The sequence below is a fragment of the Coregonus lavaretus genome (genome assembly GCF_964263955.1).
Source record: "Coregonus lavaretus genome assembly, chromosome: 24".
NCBI lineage: Eukaryota > Metazoa > Chordata > Actinopteri > Salmoniformes > Salmonidae > Coregonus > Coregonus lavaretus.
Window position 1 is genome coordinate 36,644,347 of NC_140011.1, and position 20,291 is coordinate 36,664,637.

Here is a 20,291-nt window from a genome sequence, read left to right on the forward strand (position 1 = left end):
GTAGTATAAGGGTTGGGGCTGAGGCTGTGTGGGGGGAGAGGAAGGTAGTATGAGTGTTGGGGCTGAGGCTGTGTGAGGGAGAGGAGGGTAGTATGAGGGTTGGGGCTGAGGCTGTGTGGGGGAGAGGAAGGTAGTATGAGGGTTGGGGCTGAGGCTGTGTGGGGGGAGAGGAAGGTAGTATGAGTGTTGGGGCTGAGGCTGTGTGTGGGGAGAGGAAGGTAGTATGAGGGTTGGGGCTGAGGCTGTGTGAGGGAGAGGAAGGTAGTATGAGGGTTGGGGCTGAGGCTGTGTGGGGGAGAGGAAGGTAGTATGAGGGTTGGGGCTGAGGCTGTGTGGGGGGAGAGGAAGGTAGTATGAGTGTTGGGGCTGAGGCTGTGTGTGGGGAGAGGAAGGTAGTATGAGGGTTGGGGCTGAGGCTGTGTGGGGGAGAGGAAGGTAGTATGAGGGTTGGGGCTGAGGCTGTGTGTGTGGGGGGGAGAGGAAGGTAGTATGAGGGTTGGGGCTGAGGCTGTGTGGGGGAGAGGAAGGTAGTATGAGGGTTGGGGCTGAGGCTGTGTGTGTGGGGGGGAGAGGAAGGTAGTATGAGGGTTGGGGCTGAGGCTGTGTGGGGGGAGAGGAAGGTAGTATGAGGGTTGGGGCTGAGGCTGTGAGTGGGGAGAGGAAGGTAGTATGAGGGTTGGGGCTGAGGCTGTGTGTGTGGGGGGGGGAAGAGGAAGGTAGTATGAGGGTTGGGGCTGAGGCTGTGTGGGGGGAGAGGAAGGTAGTATGAGGGTTGGGGTTGTGGCTGAGGCTGTGTGTGTGGGGGGGAAGAGGAAGGTAGTATGAGGGTTGGGGCTGAGGCTGTGTGTGTGGGGGGGGGAGGAAGGTAGTATGAGGGTTGGGGCTGAGGCTGTGTGGGGGGAGAGGAAGGTAGTATGAGGGTTGGGGCTGAGACTATGTGTGTGTGGGGGGGATAGGAAGGTATTATGAGGGTTGGGGCTGAGGCTGTGTGTGTGGGGGAGAGGAAGGTAGTATGAGGGTTGGGGCTGAGGCTGTGTGTTTTGGGGGGAGAGGAAGGTAGTATAAGGGTTGGGGCTGAGGCTGTGTGGGGGGAGAGGAAGGTAGTATGAGTGTTGGGGCTGAGGCTGTGTGGGGGGGAGAGGAAGTTAGTATGAGGGTTGGGGCTGAGGCTGTGTGTGTGGGGGGGAGAGGAAGGTAGTATGAGGGTTGGGGCTGAGGCTGTGTGTGTGGGGGGGAGAGGAAGGTAGTATGAGGGTTGGGGCTGAGGCTGTGTGGGGGGAGAGGAAGGTAGTATGAGGGTTGGGGCTGAGGCTGTGTGAGGGAGAGGAAGGTAGTATGAGGGTTGGGGCTGAGGCTGTGTGGGGGAGAGGAAGGTAGTATGAGGGTTGGGGCTGAGGCTGTGTGGGGGGAGAGGAAGGTAGTATGAGTGTTGGGGCTGAGGCTGTGTGTGGGGAGAGGAAGGTAGTATGAGGGTTGGGGCTGAGGCTGTGTGAGGGAGAGGAAGGTAGTATGAGGGTTGGGGCTGAGGCTGTGTGGGGGAGAGGAAGGTAGTATGAGGGTTGGGGCTGAGGCTGTGTGGGGGGAGAGGAAGGTAGTATGAGTGTTGGGGCTGAGGCTGTGTGTGGGGAGAGGAAGGTAGTATGAGGGTTGGGGCTGAGGCTGTGTGGGGGAGAGGAAGGTAGTATGAGGGTTGGGGCTGAGGCTGTGTGTGTGGGGGGGAGAGGAAGGTAGTATGAGGGTTGGGGCTGAGGCTGTGTGGGGGAGAGGAAGGTAGTATGAGGGTTGGGGCTGAGGCTGTGTGTGTGGGGGGGAGAGGAAGGTAGTATGAGGGTTGGGGCTGAGGCTGTGTGGGGGGAGAGGAAGGTAGTATGAGGGTTGGGGCTGAGGCTGTGAGTGGGGAGAGGAAGGTAGTATGAGGGTTGGGGCTGAGGCTGTGTGTGTGGGGGGGGGAAGAGGAAGGTAGTATGAGGGTTGGGGCTGAGGCTGTGTGGGGGGAGAGGAAGGTAGTATGAGGGTTGGGGTTGTGGCTGAGGCTGTGTGTGTGGGGGGGAAGAGGAAGGTAGTATGAGGGTTGGGGCTGAGGCTGTGTGTGTGGGGGGGAGAGGAAGGTAGTATGAGGGTTGGGGCTGAGGCTGTGTGGGGGGAGAGGAAGGTAGTATGAGGGTTGGGGCTGAGACTATGTGTGTGTGGGGGGGATAGGAAGGTATTATGAGGGTTGGGGCTGAGGCTGTGTGTGTGGGGGAGAGGAAGGTAGTATGAGGGTTGGGGCTGAGGCTGTGTGTTTTGGGGGGAGAGGAAGGTAGTATAAGGGTTGGGGCTGAGGCTGTGTGGGGGGAGAGGAAGGTAGTATGAGTGTTGGGGCTGAGGCTGTGTGGGGGGGAGAGGAAGTTAGTATGAGGGTTGGGGCTGAGGCTGTGTGTGTGGGGGGGAGAGGAAGGTAGTATGAGGGTTGGGGCTGAGGCTGTGTGTGTGGGGGGGAGAGGAAGGTAGTATGAGGGTTGGGGCTGAGGCTGTGTGGGGGGAGATGAAGGTAGTATGAGGGTTGGGGCTGAGGCTGTGTGTGTGTGTGGGGAGAGGAAGATAGTATGAGGGTTGGGGCTGAGGCTGGGTGGTGGGAGAGGAAGGTAATATGAGGGTTGGGGCTGAGGCTGTGTGGGGGGAGAGGAAGGTAGTATGAGTGTTGGGGCTGAGGCTGTGTGTGTGGGGGGGAGAGGAAGGTAGTATGAGTGTTGGGGCTGAGGCTGTGTGGGGGGAGAGGAGGGTAGTATGAGGGTTGGGGCTGAGGCTGTGTGGGTGGAGAGGAAGGTAGTATGAGGGTTGGGGCTGAGGCTGTGTGTGTGGGGAGGGAGAGGAAGGTAGTATGAGGGTTGGGGCTGAGGCTGTGTGGGGGGAGAGGAAGGTAGTATGAGGGTTAGGACTAAGGCTGTGTGGGGGGAGAGGAAGGTAGTATGAGGGTAGCTTTCTCTTCAATACATCTCTTATTTTCTCCTCCTCCTTCCTTCTCCCTACTTTCCTATATCCATGCTCTTACAATCGTTTCTCTTTTCTTCCCTTCTGTCTCTATATCCCCCTTCATTTCCTCTCCCTTTCTCCGTCTCCCTCCTTCTCTACACACTCTCATCACTAGACCTCAGGGAAGTTTCATTATGTAAGAGGCCTGTGTGCAGTAAAGCACTGCTGAAAACCAATGCTTAAATAATTCACCCACACCGCTAAATAAAGCCTGTGAGTACATATCATGTATGCAGATACCCTGTGCCCAGCTTGCCCCCTCTCTCCCTCTGAAGGCTATCACACCATCAAGATCCACCACGTCTACTCACACACATCTTAGGGAGGTAGGCTCTATGCTCTCTGGCCAATGAGCCATCTCAGGGGGATGGGCTCTACGCTCTCTGGCCAATAAGCCATCTCAGGGGAATGGGCTTTATGCTCTCTGGCCAATGAGCCATCTCAGAGGGGTGGGCTTTATGCTCTCTGGCCAATGAGCCATCTCAGGGGGATGGGCTCTACGCTGTCTGGCCAATGAGTCACTGTGTAACTTATTTTCAAAAACAAACACACAATAAAAACAGACCTACACACCTCCGATCCCAAACATATCCACACACACCCTCTAATATAGTTACACACAATGAGAACAGGACCCGTCAACAAACACATCAACACTTCCAGCAAAACATCAACAAAGAATGACACATTTCCGTCAACACAGACACCTATCAGAGTCATACCAATATTATAAACTGGGTGGTTTGAGCTCTGAATGCTGATTGGCTGACAGCCGTATACCATGGGTATGACAAAACATTTATTTTTACTGCTCTAATTACGTTGGTAACCGGTTTATAATAGCAGTAAGGCACCTCTGGGGTTTGTAGTATATTGCCATTATACCACGGCTAAGGGCTGTATCCGGTACTCCGCGTTGCGTCGTGCATAAGAACAGCCCTTAGCCATGGTATATTGACCACACCCCCTCGGGCCTTATTGCTTAATTATACTACATCTAACAGTGAAACTCCTTTCTCAAGCGTTGGCAGAATGCTGAAAGACTTCCTGCTCCAACAGGCAACACAATGTGAACCCGATGTGACAAAAAACACACCATACCACTACTTTCTGAATGTCAGAAATCAAATGGCGGGTGTTGAGAAATGGATCAGAAACTGCTGAATATTTACCGGAAATATGGAGGTACAAAGAATGGTCACCATTCCAGAATGATCTCTCTCCAGCATTAGCTTAGAGAGACAAAAACAGAGCTATATTTCATATTCATATTTCGGAAGAGAGATTCCCCGTGTGCTGACTGACTGACTCTCTAAATCCAGCAATGCCTTTACTGATCGATCAGCCCTTTCCATGATTGTCTCGGTTTTGTTCTGAAAATAAATCTGGTATTGTGAGGGTCCCCTCTGTCAGACAAAAGGCATTTGATCCACAGGATCCACAGTGATTCACCAAGCCCCACCAGAACTAACACAGATAATGTCCTAGAATCACTCTAAGAGAAAGTAGGCCTCTTGGAGCCTGTTCACATTCCCCAGAGAGGCCCAGACATGGGACCAGGCCAAGTGGCTGACACAGTCTCCTCTCCTCCAATAACCAGTCCCTTGCCTGCATGGTCACAACAACCCTACTTCTAGGCATCACTAACATCAGCATTCCTCTACCAAGACTCACATGATCACACCTTCCAACACAGAGTAGGTAAAGGAACAGAGAGGAACAGCCCCTAGGACAGCTTTTTCAATGAACCCTCTTCCCTCTCTGTTCCATTTCCTGTGTGGGGCAATCATGGGAGATATCACAGTGCTGAAGAGTGAGGTCAATACACACTACAATTCCGAGACCCTACTTGTAAATAGAGGGCTCTGCTTGAACCAATCAAACTGTACTCATGCCATTGTGAATGTAGCACATGTCATTGTGACACTGTCCTGTTATGTGGGAGGGTGTACACTCTTAGAAAAAAAGGTGCTATCTAGAACCTAAAAGGGTTCTTCGACTGTCCCCATAGGAGAACCCTTTGAATAACCTTTTTTGATTCAAGGTAGAATCCTTTCCACAGAGGGTTTGTCAGTGATGCTGTAGGTGGGTGTGGTGGTGGAATCAAGCGCAGGACACCGAAGTACAGTCCAAAAGACTTTAGTGAAAATCCACAAGGGAAAATGAACAAACTTGCCCGAAGGCGAAACTCCGCACGTAGGCGACAAAACAAAACGGGCGCACTACACAGGTGCGTCAAACGCTCCAACACAGTGGAGAATAGCTCAACCGAGCGATATAGTATACACGTCCAGCAACGCACGACAGAAATAAAGCAATCACACACAACACTAGACAAACACAACGAGAACTTATAGGACACTAATTACACTAAACGATAACAGGTGTCACAACAAACAGACAAAAGCAAACGAACATAGAAACATGCAACGGTGGCAGCTAGTATTCCGGAGACGACGAACGCCGAAGCCTGCCCGAGCAAGGAAGAGAGGCAGCCTCGGCCGAAACCGTGACAGTACCCCCCCCTTGACGCGCGGCTCCAGACGTGCGCCGACTCCGGCCTCGGGGACGACCAGGAGGACGCGGAGCAGGGTGCGTCGGGTGCCCACGATGGAATTCCGTCAGGAGAGACGGGTCCAAAATGTCTCTCCTCGGCACCCAGCACCGTTCCTCCGGACCCTACCCCTCCCACTCCACTAGATATTGGAGACCCCCCATCCGACGTCTCGAATCCAAGATGGACCGCACGGAGTACGCCGGTGCCCCCTCGATGTCCAATGGGGGCGGAGGAGTCTCCCTGATCTCACTTTCTTGGAGTGGGCCAGCTACCACCGGCCTGAGAAGAGACACATGGAACGAGGGGTTAATACTTTTATATTCAACAGGTAGTTGTAATTTGTAACACACCTCGTTCAACCTTCTCAGGACTTTAAATGGCCCTACAAACCGCCGACCCAGTTTCCGACAGGGCAGGCGGAGGGGCAGGTTTCTGGTAGAGAGCCAGACTCGATCACCAGGTGCGTACACCGGTCCCTCACTGCGGTGGAGATCGGCGCTCGCCTTATGACGACGGAGGGCCCGCTGCAGGTGGACGTGTGCAGCGTTCCATGTCTCCTCCGAGCGCCGCGCCCACTCATCCACCGCAGGAGCCTCGATCTGGCTCTGCTGCCAAGGTGCCAGAACCGGCTGGTAACCTAACACACATTGAAAAGGGGTTAGGTTAGTGGAGGAATGGCGTAGGGAATTCTGGGCCATTTCGGCCCAGGGAACGTACCTTGCCCACTCCTCCGGCCGATCCTGGCAGTATGTTCTAAGAAACCTCCCCACATCCTGGTTCACGCGTTCCACCTGCCCATTACTCTCCGGGTGGTAACCCGAGGTGAGGCTCACCGAGACCCCCAACCGCTCCATAAAAGCTCTCCAGACTCTGGAGGTAAATTGGGGACCTCGATCAGACACAATATCCTCGGGTACCCCGTAGTGCCGGAACACATGGGTGAATAGTGCTTCGGCGGTTTGCAGGGCAGTAGGAAGGCCCGGCATAGGGAGCAAACGACAGGCCTTAGAAAACCGGTCCACAAAGACCAGTATAGTGGTATTCCCCTGTGAAGGAGGAAGGTCAGTGAGGAAATCCACCGAGAGGTGAGACCATGGTCGTTGTGGAACGGGCAGGGGTAGTAACTTACCCCTAGGCAGATGTCTAGGCGCCTTACACTGGGCGCACACCGAGCAGGAGGAAACATAAACCCTCACATCCCTCGCCAACGTGGGCCACCAGTACTTGGCACTAAGACAGTGCACTGTCCGGCCGATACCAGGGTGTCCAGAGGAGGGTGACATGTGAGCCCAATAGATCAATCGATCCCGAACCTCGAGCGGAACGTACTTCCGACCCTCCGGGCATTGCGGTGGACTAGGGTCGGTGCGTAACGCCCGCTCGAGTTCAGCATCGACCTCCCACACTACCGTTGCCACCAGACACGACTCCGGCAGTATGGGAGTGGGCTCCACGGACCTCTCCTCCGTGTCATACCGCCGAGACAGTGCGTCTGCCTTACCGTTCTGTGACCCAGGGATGTACGTGATCTTAAATGTGAACCGGGTCAAAAACATATTCCACCTCGCCTGGCGAGGGTTCAGCCTCCTCGCTGCCCGGATGTACTCCAGGTTACGGTGGTCCGTCAAAATGAGGAAAGGGTGTTGAGCCCCCTCAAGCCAGTGCCTCCACACCTTTAGGGCCTGTACTACGGCTAACAGCTCCCTGTCCCCCACGTCATAGTTTCGCTCCGCCGGACTGAGCTTCTTGGAATAGAAGGCACAGGGGCGGAGTTTAGGTGGCGCGCCGGACCGTTGCGACAGCACGGCTCCTATACCGGCCTCTGACGCGTCCACCTCTACCTGAAATGGCAAAGAGGGATCCGGATGCGCCAGCACCGGAGCCGAGGTAAACAGGTCCTTCAGCCTCCCAAACGCCCTGTCCGCCTCGGCTGACCACTGCAGACGCACCGGACCCCCCTTCAAAACAGACGTTATGGGAGCTGCCACCTGTCCAAAACCCCGGATAAACCTACGGTAATAATTCGCAAACCCCAAAAACTGCTGCACCTCCTTCACAGTGGTTGGCGTTTGCCAATTACGCACGGCCGACACCCGGTCTACCTCCATCTTCACCCCTGACGCAGACAACTGATAACCCAAAAAGGAGACCGACTCCTGGAAGAACAGACACTTCTCTGCCTTGACATACAGGTCGTGCTCCAACAGCCTCCGCAACACTCGGCGCACCAGGGCCACATGCTCGACTCGGGTAGGCGAGTACACGAGAATGTCATCGATGTACACGACCACCCCCTGCCCCTGCATGTCCCTGAAGATCTCATCCATGAACGATTGGAAAACTGAAGGAGCGTTCATCAACCCGTATGGCATGACGAGATACTCGTAATGGCCCAAGGTGGTACTAAAGGCTGTCTTCCATTCATCGCCCCCCCTAATGCGCACCAAGTTGTACGCGCTCCTGAGATCTAATTTAGTGAAGAAACGCGCCCCGTGCAATGACTCCGTCATGGTCGCAATCAGCGGGAGTGGATAACTGTACTTCACCGTGATCTGATTGAGACCACGGTAATCAATGCACGGGCGTAATCCTCCATCCTTTTTCTTCACAAAAACGAAACTCGAGGACGCAGGGGAAGTGGAGGGCCGTATGTATCCTTGTCTCAGAGATTCGTCTATGTACGTCTCCATAGCTCTCTTCTCCTCCTGAGACAGAGGATACACATGGCTCCGTGGGAGCGCAGCTCCTGCCTGGAGGTCTATCGCACAATCTCCCTGCCTATGGGGAGGCAACTGCGTCGCCCTCGACTTACTGAACACAATAGCCAAATCCCCATACTCAGGGGGAACGTGCAATGCGGGCACCTGGTTTGGACTCTCCACCGAGGTAGCCCCTACGGAAACGCCTAAACATCGACCCACACACTGGGCAGACCACTCCATCAGAGCCCTCTCCTGCCACGAAATAGATGGGTTATGGGTACTCAACCAGGGCATGCCCAGCACCACCGGATATGCAGGCGAGTCGATCAGAAATAGCTGGATCATCTCCTGATGACCCCCCTGCGCACACATCCTAAGTGGCGCAGTGACCTCCCTGATCAAGCCCGCACCCAACGGACGGCTATCTAGGGCATGAACGGGGAAGGGGACGTCAACAGGAAGAAGGGGAATCCCTAAGGCTAAACAAAACTTCTTATCAACAAAATTCCCAGCCGCGCCTGAATCTACCAGCGCCTTATGCTGGGAATGAGGTGCTACCTGTGGAAAACGCACAGGTATACAGAAATGTGCAACAGAGAGCTCTGGGTGAGTGGGGCGCCTACTCACCTGGAAGGACTCCCCAGTGCGGGACCTGTCGTCCTCTCCCCTAGGAGGCCATCCCCAGCACCTAGCCGCGGTGTGTCCTCCCCGACCACAGTTGGTGCAGGAGATGGACCCCCTCGTAAGCCGACCCCTCCTCTCTCTAGCGCCAGCGCCCCCGAGCTCCATGGGGCACGGCTCGGAGGCGCTGGAGGGTGAAATGGACGGACCCCCCTCGGGACGTCCGCGGGTAGCTAGCAGGTTATCCAGCCTGATGGACATGTCGACCAGCTGGTCGAACGAGAGGCTGGTGTCCCTACAGGCCAGCTCCCTACGGACGTCCTCGCGTAGACTACATCGGTAGTGATCGATGAGAGCCCGCTCATTCCACCCTGCATCCGCCGCTAGAGTACGGAATTCCAAGGCGAACTCCTGGGCACTCCTCTTCCCCTGCCGGAGGCAGACCAGACGCTCCCCCGCCGCTTTCCCCTCCGGGGGATGGTCAAACACCGCCCTGAAGCGGCGGGAGAACTCGTCGTAGGTGATGGTGTTCGCGTCGATTCTCCTCCACTCTGCGTTGGCCCATTCCAACGCCTTCCCGGAAAGGCAGGAGATCAGGGCGGACACGCTCTCGTGTCCCGAGGGCGCCGGGTGCACGGTGGCCAGGTAAAGCTCCACCTGGAGAAGGAATCCCTGACACCCGGCCGCGGTCCCATCGTAGGCCCTCGGGAGCGAGAGTCGAACTCCTCTGGGTTCCGGAGCGGGAATGGGCTGACTTGCTGATGGTGCTGGCAGGGAGGATGGCGGTGGAGAAGTCCCTCGGGTCTCCCAGCCTCGGATGGTGGTGATCACCTCCTGCAGTGCGGACCCCATCCGCAGGATCTGGTCACTCTGTTCGCGGACCCTGTCCTCCAGCGTCGCCTGTGCTGCTGCGGCTCCTGCTGATTCCATTCTTGAAGGTGTGTGATTTTGTCAGTGATGCTGTAGGTGGGTGTGGTGGTGGAATCAAGCGCAGGACACCGAAGTACAGTCCAAAAGACTTTAGTGAAAATCCACAAGGGAAAATGAACAAACTTGCCCGAAGGCGAAACTCAGCACGTAGGCGACAAAACAAAACGGGCGCACTACACAGGTGCGTCAAACGCTCCAACACAGTGGAGAATAGCTCAACCGAGCGATATAGTATACACGTCCAGCAACGCACGACAGAAATAAAGCAATCACACACAACACTAGACAAACACAACGAGAACTTATAGGACACTAATTACACTAAACGATAACAGGTGTCACAACAAACAGACAAAAGCAAACGAACATAGAAACATGCAACGGTGGCAGCTAGTATTCCGGAGACGACGAACGCCGAAGCCTGCCCGAGCAAGGAAAAGAGGCAGCCTCGGCCGAAACCGTGACAGGGTTCTACATGGAACCCAAATGGGTTCTACCTGGACCCAAAAAGGGTTCTCCTATGGGGTCAACCGAAGAACCCTTTTGGAATCCTTTTTTCTAAGAGTGAAGCAAGTGGACATATGACAGAATCCATCACTGAGTAGGGGAGGAAAGTCATGTGATGACATCTGTGAAGAGTGAAAAGGTTAACATCTTACCACCTCATATACAACTGTAAGAGAACATACAAGTGAGTGTGACATTGCAAAAATAAGCGCTGAGTAACATCAAACAGGAAAACAAAGGCTTACAAACAGATGTCATTTACAGGGCAGTATGTGTAGCTATGTGCTGAGCTGATGATGCAATTTCCACTTCCAACATCACTGGGATTGGATACGTAGTTATTTATTGATGTAGCTATCTTTGTACACAATACAATTTGTCAATTATACATCAACTGGGAGGGGTCCAACCTTATTTGTGAGCAGTTTCTCAGCAGGAATGAAAGAGGTTTAGGAGCTGAGCTGAGCAGAATCCTATTGTGGTGTGGAGATGCCACTGCCACCACTGCTGCTCCAGCAGGTCCCCATTGCATCCACACTGTCACAATCTCACTCAATAAGAAATGTGAGCACATGCACCTGCCAAATCCCTCTCACAGCTTTGATCTGGATTATTTGAAGAATCTATAGTATGTTGGTATAGAGAAGCCAATCGTGATGTACTCCAAACCCAAAAGAATGGCCAGTGTAAATATCTAAATGTTTTTCTTTATTTAACCTTTATCTTGACAGGGAGTCAAAGCTGAGACCAAGGTCTCTTTTCCAGATGAGCCATGTAGAACACAACAATACAGATCAAAGTACAATAGACACATAGCAGCGCCCTGCCCTCCAGCTGCCAGGAAATAAGTATAGACAGACACGTTTGTGATGGCACCCTTTACATATTTGCTACAGCTGTATAAGGTATTGGGATCTCTGATCAAGTACTAAGTAGTGCCAAAACGCATCAATCTTCAGCCACCTCAAAAGAGATGTTTGTGTGAGCAGCATGAAGGAATTGCTGCAATTGATTAATCAATTTCTAGTGCTATGCGATTGCTGCATTTACCAGTCCCACCAGGGACGGTACAGCCACCTCCTCCCAATGATCTTGCTGTGGTCATGAATAGATTTTCTATGTGGAAATCCCTTCACATTCAACACACAGTTGCCGTGGTTCATCCATCGAATCCCACTTCCCTTATGATGAGACTGGCCCACAGAAGATGGGATGTTCCTTTGAGAGAATTGTGTTCTGTATTACAAACAACTACAGTCAACTTTGAGTGAACCCATTCCACTGTTAACCCCTCCTCCTTCTCTCTGCAAACACACACTCTTTGAGATGCAACAAAGACAAACATGTAAAGCTGTCTCTGTACTGTCACCTGTTCGGAAATATGTAGCTATGCCCTCAGAATGGAATTGAGAAATAAGGGATCCATACTTGCAATGTTTTCTAATTTAGGGCTCTATTAAATCTGTATCGCTGAAACGTTACAGATTACGAGATGGAAATGTAAAGGTAATTTCCGATTGAGGTACAAATGCAGCGTTTACCGTAAAAAGCAGTCTCCGCTAATGCGGGAACATTGCCTTTACATTCAATCACGCTGTAAAGCTGAACTTCTGCAATGTGGATTGAATAGAGCCCTTACTATCCTGCAGCACATTCCTTTGCTAATTCATTATGACTTAAATATGCTATGCTTCTAAAGAGTTTATTATATTCTCCCATTGGCAAAGCCCCATAATGACTATATATACAGTACCAGTCAAAAGTTTGGACACACCTACTCATTCAAGGGTTTTTCTTTACTTTTATTATTTTCTACATTATAGAATAATAGTGAAGACATTGAAACTATGAAATAACACATATGGAATCATGTAGTAACCAAAAAAGTGTTAAACAAATCAAAAAATATTTTATATTTGAGATTCTTCAAAAAGCCACCCTTTGCCTTGATGACAGCTTTGCACGCTCTTGGCATTCTCTCAACCAGCTTCACCTGGAATGCTTTTCCAACAGTCTTGAAGGAGTTCCCACATATGCTGAGCACTTGTTGGCTGCTTTTCCTTCACTCTGCCTTCCGACTCATTCCAAACCATCTCAATTGGGTTGAGGTCGGGGGATTGTGGAGGCCAGGTCATCTGATGCAGCACTCCATCACTATCCTTCTTGGTAAAATAGCCCTTACACAGCCTGGAGGTGTGTTGGGTCATTGTCCTGTTGAAAAACAAATGATAGTCCCACTAAGCCCAAACCAGATGGGGTGGCGTATAGCTACAGAATGCTGTGGTAGCCATGCTGGTTAAGTGTGCCTTGAATTTTAAATAAATCACAGACAGTGTCACCAGCAACGCACTCCCACACCATAACATCTCCTCCTCCATGCTTTACAGTGGGAACTACACATGCAGAGATCATCCGTTCACCCACACCGTGTCTCACAAAGACATGGCGGTTTGAACCAAAAATCTCCAATTTGGACTCCAGACCAAAGGACAAATTTCCACCGGTCTAATGTCCATTGATCGTGTTTCTTGGACCAAGTAGGTCTCTTCTTCTTATTGGTGTCCTTTAGTAGTGGTTTCTTTGCAGCAATTATACCATGAAGGTCTGATTCACACAGTCTCCTCTGAACAGTTGATGTTGACATGTGTCTGTTACTTGAACTCTGTGAAGCATTTATTTGGGCTGCAATTTCTGAGAATGGTAACTAATGAACTTATCCTCTGCAGCAGAGATAACTCTGGGTCTTCCATTCCTGTGGCGGTCCTCATGAGAGCCAGTTTCATCTCATAGCGCTTGATGGTTTTTGCGACTGCACTTGAAGAAACTTTCAAAGTTCTTGAAATGTTCCAGATCGACTGACCTTCATGTCTTAAAGTAATGATGGACTGTCGTTTCTATTTGCTTATTTGAGCTGTTCTTGCCATAATATGGACTTGGTCTTTTACCAAATAGGGCTATCTTCTGTATACCCCCCCTACCTTGTCACAACACAACTGATTGGCTCAAACACATTAAGAAGGAAAGAAATTCTAAATTTTAAGAAGGCACACCTGTTAATTGAACTGCATTCCAGGTGAAGCTGGTTGAGAGAATGCCAAGAGTGTGCAAAGCTGTCATCAAGGCAAAGGGTGGCTATTTGAAGAATCTGAATATAAAATATATTTTGATTTGTTTAACATTTTTTTAGTTATTACATGATTCCATATGTGTTATTTCATAGTTTTGATGTCTTCACTATTATTCTACAATGTAAAACATTTTTAAAATAAAGAAAAACCATTGAATGAGTAGGTGTGTCCAAACCTTTGACTGGTAGTGTATATATATAACTAATACATTATGATTGATGTATTAAAGGTAAATGGTTACTTAGCAACAATACTTGAGATATTATGCAGGAACACATTACAAGAAGACTTTGCCTATGAATATTCACCCCATAAGTAGATGACATAGCCTATGAATATTCACCCCATAAGTAGATGACATTGCCTATGAATATTTCATTTTGTTCCTGTTTGGTCCCCGGGACGAGTAGCAGCTGCCTTGGCAATAGCTAATGGGGATCCTAATAAAATACTAAATACTACCGTAGACGCACTGGGACGCTTTGAAGAGCCCGCTAGTTCTGGAACATATCGAAACACTACCAATCCTGCATGAGGAGCGCAAACCGAGGCAAGATCCAAGACTGGCCATTATCCCAGTGTTGTAGGCCTATCAATCATATATGTGACAGTCGTCAGGTGCTTGGTAGGTCTATCAGGCAGTGATCTTTTTTATACTTTTGATATGTTCTGCACTAATTACAGTCCCCTATGAAACACGGAACAAAAATATGTTTCCTACCCTGTCACATTAAGATAAACCTAGGAGTAGACCTATAGGCCTATTTTCAATCAGGTGCTACAGTATTATTATTTTTTAAACAATGCATCTTATATCACAGTCCAGCTGTCCGAACCTGGATAGGTGCAGCGTCGAACTCGGGTTTACATTTACATTAAACATCGTCTGCGATTGCAGACAAATGCAATAGGGTTTGGTGTGCAATTGGGACTCGAATAGTAAATAAAATGCGTCAGAAATAAAAAACTCCAATATTGGAAAGCGGTAACATTTATAATGAAACGGCATTTAACATTAATGACAGTCAACACTAATTTACTTGTGGCATAGCCCCATTCACTTCATTGCAGACCACAGCACTTTTGACGGAAGAAAAGTAAATTGTAGAGACAATAGACCCATTGAAAGAAAAGACTACAGGCCTACATTATATTATATTTAGGTAACACTTCATTTGAAGGGATCCTTATTACAGTTTAGCCTAATTAAATGTTTAATTACACTGTAACAAGTATTGTAGTTAACTGTAATAACACATAGTTACACTGTAATAACATGTACTGGTTGTAGGCTACTAATAGCCTATCAGTGACAGACGTTAATGGCACGCGTGCCAAACAAATATGAATATAGGCCTAATCGAAATGATCCAAGCAACACTACAGCCAGCCTATGGTTTACTCATCGACAGTGAAAACTGTTACATAAATGCCAATATAGATTGCAACCCCCCCCCCCCCCCCCCCCCCCCCCCCTCATCGACAGTGAAAACTGTTACATAAATGCCAATATAGATCCAGGTATTCGCCAAGCGCCCTCTATCACAGTGCCAGCGAAATCCTGCTGCATCACTGCCTCAACCGCAAAGACTTCTTCGGCAACTCTGCCTCATTTAGTCTCCTCTTCTGCCTGTCCGTGACTAAATTCAATCACATTGGGACAGTGAAAAATATATTGCCAGGAACACGATTATTAAGAAAATATCCCATCCCCCACACAGACTGTCGGCCTATAGCTATAAACACAGTCACTGCCTTTCACGGTCCAGAGCAAATACAATTATTTCTATAATTTAGCACATCATACGTCCACAGGACGCAATACCCAACCCTATAGCCTACGATATCTTATATCGTACATAATTCATATCATATAACTCTTAGTAGCCTATATAAAATAAATACAAAATTGAAAGAAAATGCACTCACTTTTTACTACCCGATCCGTGGCATTTAAGACTATATCAACGTTAGACATCTTCATGGGCAGTTGCGGTCTCGAGGCAAACGCGTTTGTATTCCTCCTTGTAGAAGTGACTGTTTTATTCTCGGTGTGTTTTCGCGGTTGCGAGATGCGGTTGGTGCAGTGGCATCACTTGGATGCGTCCCTCAGTGTATCACTGCCTGCGCTGGGGTCTGGGGATGACTTCTGCTACCCAGTTAGGGTGGATGCTGATGAGGAGGCTGCTGCGCTGTGCTTAGCAGTCGTGTGGGGGAGGATGGAGGGAACGAATTGGGAGGGGGCGGCAGTGAGAGAGAGCGGGGGGGGGGGGGGACTCTGCTCAGGAGATCCTCACTGCACGCTGCACCACCCCAACATTGGCGATAAAGGGAACTCCCACGCTAATGTTTCGCGAGGCTGCCTGATGCTGCCATCAGGTGGAGGCAGAGCCGGGGTTTCCCAACAACACGCGCGCGCCATGTTTTTATATTCTATGCACTTGCTGATGGGGTAGGGCCTGAGACGCATAGGTCTGTACTGTATTCATTATGGTTATATCAGTGAAGCTAAACATGGCATCATTGCTTTTTGTGGGAGATGTTATTTCTCCAACATTTTCAAATAATCAGATGACAAGTCAAAATGGCTTGTGTGTGTGTGTGCGTGCGTGCGTGCGTCAGGGGCAGACTGTGGCCAGAAATCGGCTCTGTCATTTCTAACACACTGACCCCCCACAACGCCCCACTTTTTTCCTCGAGGCCCCCACACCAGCCCATTTTATTCCCTGAGCAACAGGATAGATAATAAATAGTAGCAGCAGCGTATGTGAAAAGCGTTATTGCAAAAAGGGTCAATGCAGATAGTTAAATAGTTAACTAATAGCTACCTGGACTAACTATTTAGCAGTCTTATGGCTTGGAGATAGAAGCTGTTCAGGGTCCTGTTGGTTCCAGACTTGGTGCACCGGTACTGCTTGCCGTGTGGTAGCAGAGAGAACAATCTATGACTTGGGTGGCTGGAGTCTTTGACAATTCTTAGCGCCTTCCTCTGACACCGCCCGGTATAGAGTCCAGTATGGCAGGGAGCTCGGCCTCAGTGATGTACTGGGCCGTACAAACTACCCTCTGTAGCGCCTTGTGGGCGGATGCCAAGCAGTTGCCATACCAAGCGGTGATGCAGCCAGTCAAGATGCTCTCAATGGTGCAGCTGTATAACTTTTTGAGGATCTGAGGGCCAATACTGAATCTTTTCAGCCTCCTGAGGAGGAAGAGGCGTTGTCGTGCCTTCTTCATGACTGTGTTGATGTGTGTGGACCATGAGAATTCCTTAGTTATGTGGACATCTGCGTGGCGTGATGTGTTGTTGCCTACCCTCACCACCTGGGGGCAGCCCATCAGGAAGTCCAGGATACAGTTGCAGAGGGAGGTGTTCAGTCCCAGGGTCCTGAGCTTAGTGATGAGCTTGGAGGGCACTATGGTGTTCAACACTGAGCTATAGCCAATAAACAGCATTCTCACGTAGGTGTTCCTCTTGTCCAGGTAGGAGAGGGCAGTGTGGAGTGCAATAGATATTGCGACATCTGTAGATCTGTTGGGGCGGTTTGCGAATTTGAGTGGGTCCAGGGTGCCTGGGATGATGGTGTTGGTAGGAGCCATGACCAGCCTTTCAAAGCATGTGAGTGCGATATCGGGGCGATAGTGATTTAGACAGGTTACCTTGGCGTTCATGGGCGGGCACAGGGACTATGGTGGTCTGTTTGAAAAATGTACAGTGCGTTCGGAAAGTAATCAGACCCCTTGAGTTTTTCAAAAATGTGTTATGTTACAGCCTTATTCTAAAATGGATTACATTGTTTTTCCCCCTCATCAATCTACACACAATACCCCATAATGACAAAGCAAAAACAGGTTTTTCTAAATTTTAGCAAATGTATTAAAAATAAAAAACAGAAATATCACATTTACATAAGTATTCAGACCCTTTACTCAGTACTTTGTTGAAGCACCTTTGGCAGCGATTACAGCCTTGTGTCTTCTTGGGTATGATGCTACAAGCTTGGCACACCTGTATTTGGGGAGTTTCTCCCATTCTTCTCTGCAGATCCTCTCAGGCTCTGTCAGGTTGAATGGGGAGAGTCGCTGCACAGCTATTTTCAGGTGTCTCCAGAGATGTTCGATTGGGTTCAAGTCCAGGCTCTGGCTGGGCCACTCAAGTACATTCAGAGACTTGTCCCAAAGCCACTCCTGCGTTGTCTTGGCTGTGTGTTTAGGGTCGTTGTCCTGTTGGAAGGTGAACCTTCGCCCAAGTCTGAGGTCCTGAGCGCTCTGGAGCAGGTTTTCATCAAGGATCTCTCTGTACTTTGCTCCGTTCATCTTTCCCTCAATCCTGACTAGTCTCCCAGTCCCTGCCGCTGAAAAACTTTCCCACAGCTTGATGCTGCCACCACCATGCTTCACCGTAGAGATGGTGCCAGGTTTCCTACAGAGGTGACGCTTGGCATTCAGGCCAAAGAGTTCAATCTTGGTTTAATCAGACCAGAGAATCTTGTTTCTCATGGTCTGAGAGTATTTTACGTGCCTTTTGGCAAACTCCAAGCGGGCTGTCATGTGCCTTTTACTGAGGAGTTGCTTCTGTCTGGCCACTCTACCATAAAGGCCTGATTGGTGGAGTGCTGCAGAGATGGTTGTCCTTCTGGAAGGTTCTCTTATCTCCACAGAGGAACTCTGGAGATCTTTCAGAGTGACCATCGGGTTCTTGGTCACCTCCCTGACCAAGGCCCTTCTCCCCCAATTGCTCAGTTTGGCCGGGCGGCCAGCTCTAGGAAGAGTCTTGGTGATTCCAAACTTCTTCCATTTAAGAATGATGGAGGCCACTGTGTTCTTGAGGACCTTCAATGCTGCAGAAATGTTTTGGTACCCTTCCCCAGATCTGTGCCTTGACACAATCCTGTCTCGGAGCTCTACGCACAATTCCTTTGACATCATGGCTTGGTTTTTGCTCTGATATGCACTGTCAACTGTGGGACCTTATATAGACAGGTGTGAGCCTTTCCAAATCATGTCCAGTCAATTGTAGTTACCACAGGTGGACTCCAATCAAGTTGTAGAAACATCTCAAGGATGATCAATGGAAACAGGAGGCAGCTGAGCTCAATTTCGAGTCTCATAGCAAAGGGTATGAATACTTATGTAAATAAGATATTTCTGTTCTTTATTTTCAATAGATTTGCAAAAATGTCTATAAACCTGTTTTCGCTTTGTCATTATGGGGTATTGTGTGTAGATTGATGAGGAAAAAAAGTAATTTAATCAATTTTAGAAAAAGGCTGTAACGTAACAAAACGTGGAGAAATTCAAGGGGTCTGAATAATTGTATGCACTGTAGGTATTACAGACTGGGTCAGGTAGAGGTTGAAAATGTCAGTGAAGACACTTGCTAGCTGGTCAACGCATGCTCTGTATAAGTGTCCTGGTCATCTGTCTGGCCCCTCTGCCTTGTGAATGTTAACCTGTTTAAAGGTCTTACTCACATCAGCTACAGAGAGCGAGATCACACAGTCGTCCGGAACAGCTGGTACTCTCATGCATGGTTCAGTGTTGCTTGCATCGAAGCAAGCATAGAAGGAATTTAGCTCATCTGGTAGGCTCGCATCACTGGGCAGCTTGCGGCTGGGTTTCCCTATATAATGTGATAGTTTGTAAGCCCTGCCACATCTGACAAGCGTCAGAGCCGGCGTGGTAAGTGTCGGTCTTAGTCCTGTATTTATGTTTTTACTGTTTGATGGGCTCGTCAGCGGTAGTAGCGGGATTTCTTGTAAGTGTCCGGATTAGTGTTCTTCAGGTCCCGTTGATAGGATAGTCTCGAAAGGAGCTCGTCCAGTTTGTTCTCTAGTGATTGTACGTTTGCCAGTAGAACAGAGGGTAGAGGCAGTTTATTTACTCTCCGGCGTAGTCTCGTCAGGGAGCCCGCTTGTTTGCCTCTCTTGCAATGTCTCTTCCTCTTTCGAGTCCCGGGGATTAGGGCCTGGTCCGGAATGAGCAGTACATCCACAGCTGCCGACTCGTTGAAGTAGAAATCTTCATCCAAATCGAGGTTAGTGATCACTATTCTGATGTGCAGAAGCTGTTTTTGCTCATAGGAAATGCTGGCGGAAATATTCGGCACAAAAAAAGTTAAGATCAGCGTAAAAAAACACACACAAAATAGCAGGATTGGTCAGGAGCCAGTAAGATGGAAGCTATCCACTGCAGCCCCACAACAGGTGCATGGAATGAATCTTCTCATTATATGAGCTGCCAGAGCGCAGCACTGTTCAGGAGTTGTGGTTCTGAAACCAGTGACCAGTCAGTTTATGGTCATCGCAGCACTGTCCATGGTGCTGAATGTTTGCACATTCCCTGAGGCTACTTAGATTCACTGCGGATTCTATCATTTCAGTTACAATAGACAGACAACTTGTTCTGGCAACTCAACGACACACAGGGCTGTGGTGTCACAATACTATTTTCCAACAATCTTTTTTAGCCAGCTAGGTACCCTGTAATGCGTGGAACCAGCTTCCCCCTGAAGCTTGGATAGTCCCTGCCTAAACATCTGAAATTGTAGGTCTACCCTTATCTTGCCTACATTTGACATTTTAGTCATTTAGCAGACGCTCTTATCCAGCGCGACTTACAGTTAGTGAGTGCATACATTTTTCATACTGCATCAAGGCCTACCTGTCTATTGGAGACACACGTTACAATAGACTACGTATTTACATTACAGTCAGCTGTGGTAGACCACAGTGCAGCCTATACTGTGGCCACACAGTATAGGCTGCACAGAAACTACGAATTTTGATGACTTGCCTCAACTTGGCTTGGATGCCTTCTTCATTCTCATGTGAGTCA

At 49.7% G+C, this 20,291-nt stretch overlaps 1 protein-coding gene across 1 annotated transcript in view; it reads right to left on the minus strand.

Moving 5' to 3' along the window:
* ppp3ca (protein phosphatase 3, catalytic subunit, alpha isozyme) overlaps nt 1-15,441 on the minus strand; it is a gene marked incomplete at both ends in the record, with an annotated part of 83,953 nt that extends 68,512 nt beyond the window's left edge. Inside the window, one exon of the mRNA XM_084140249.1 lies at nt 15,387-15,441. Within this exon, the coding sequence (XP_083996375.1) occupies nt 15,387-15,441 (55 nt within the window). The remainder of the gene's footprint in view (nt 1-15,386) is intronic.
* Nucleotides 15,442-20,291: the final 4,850 nt, after the last annotated feature.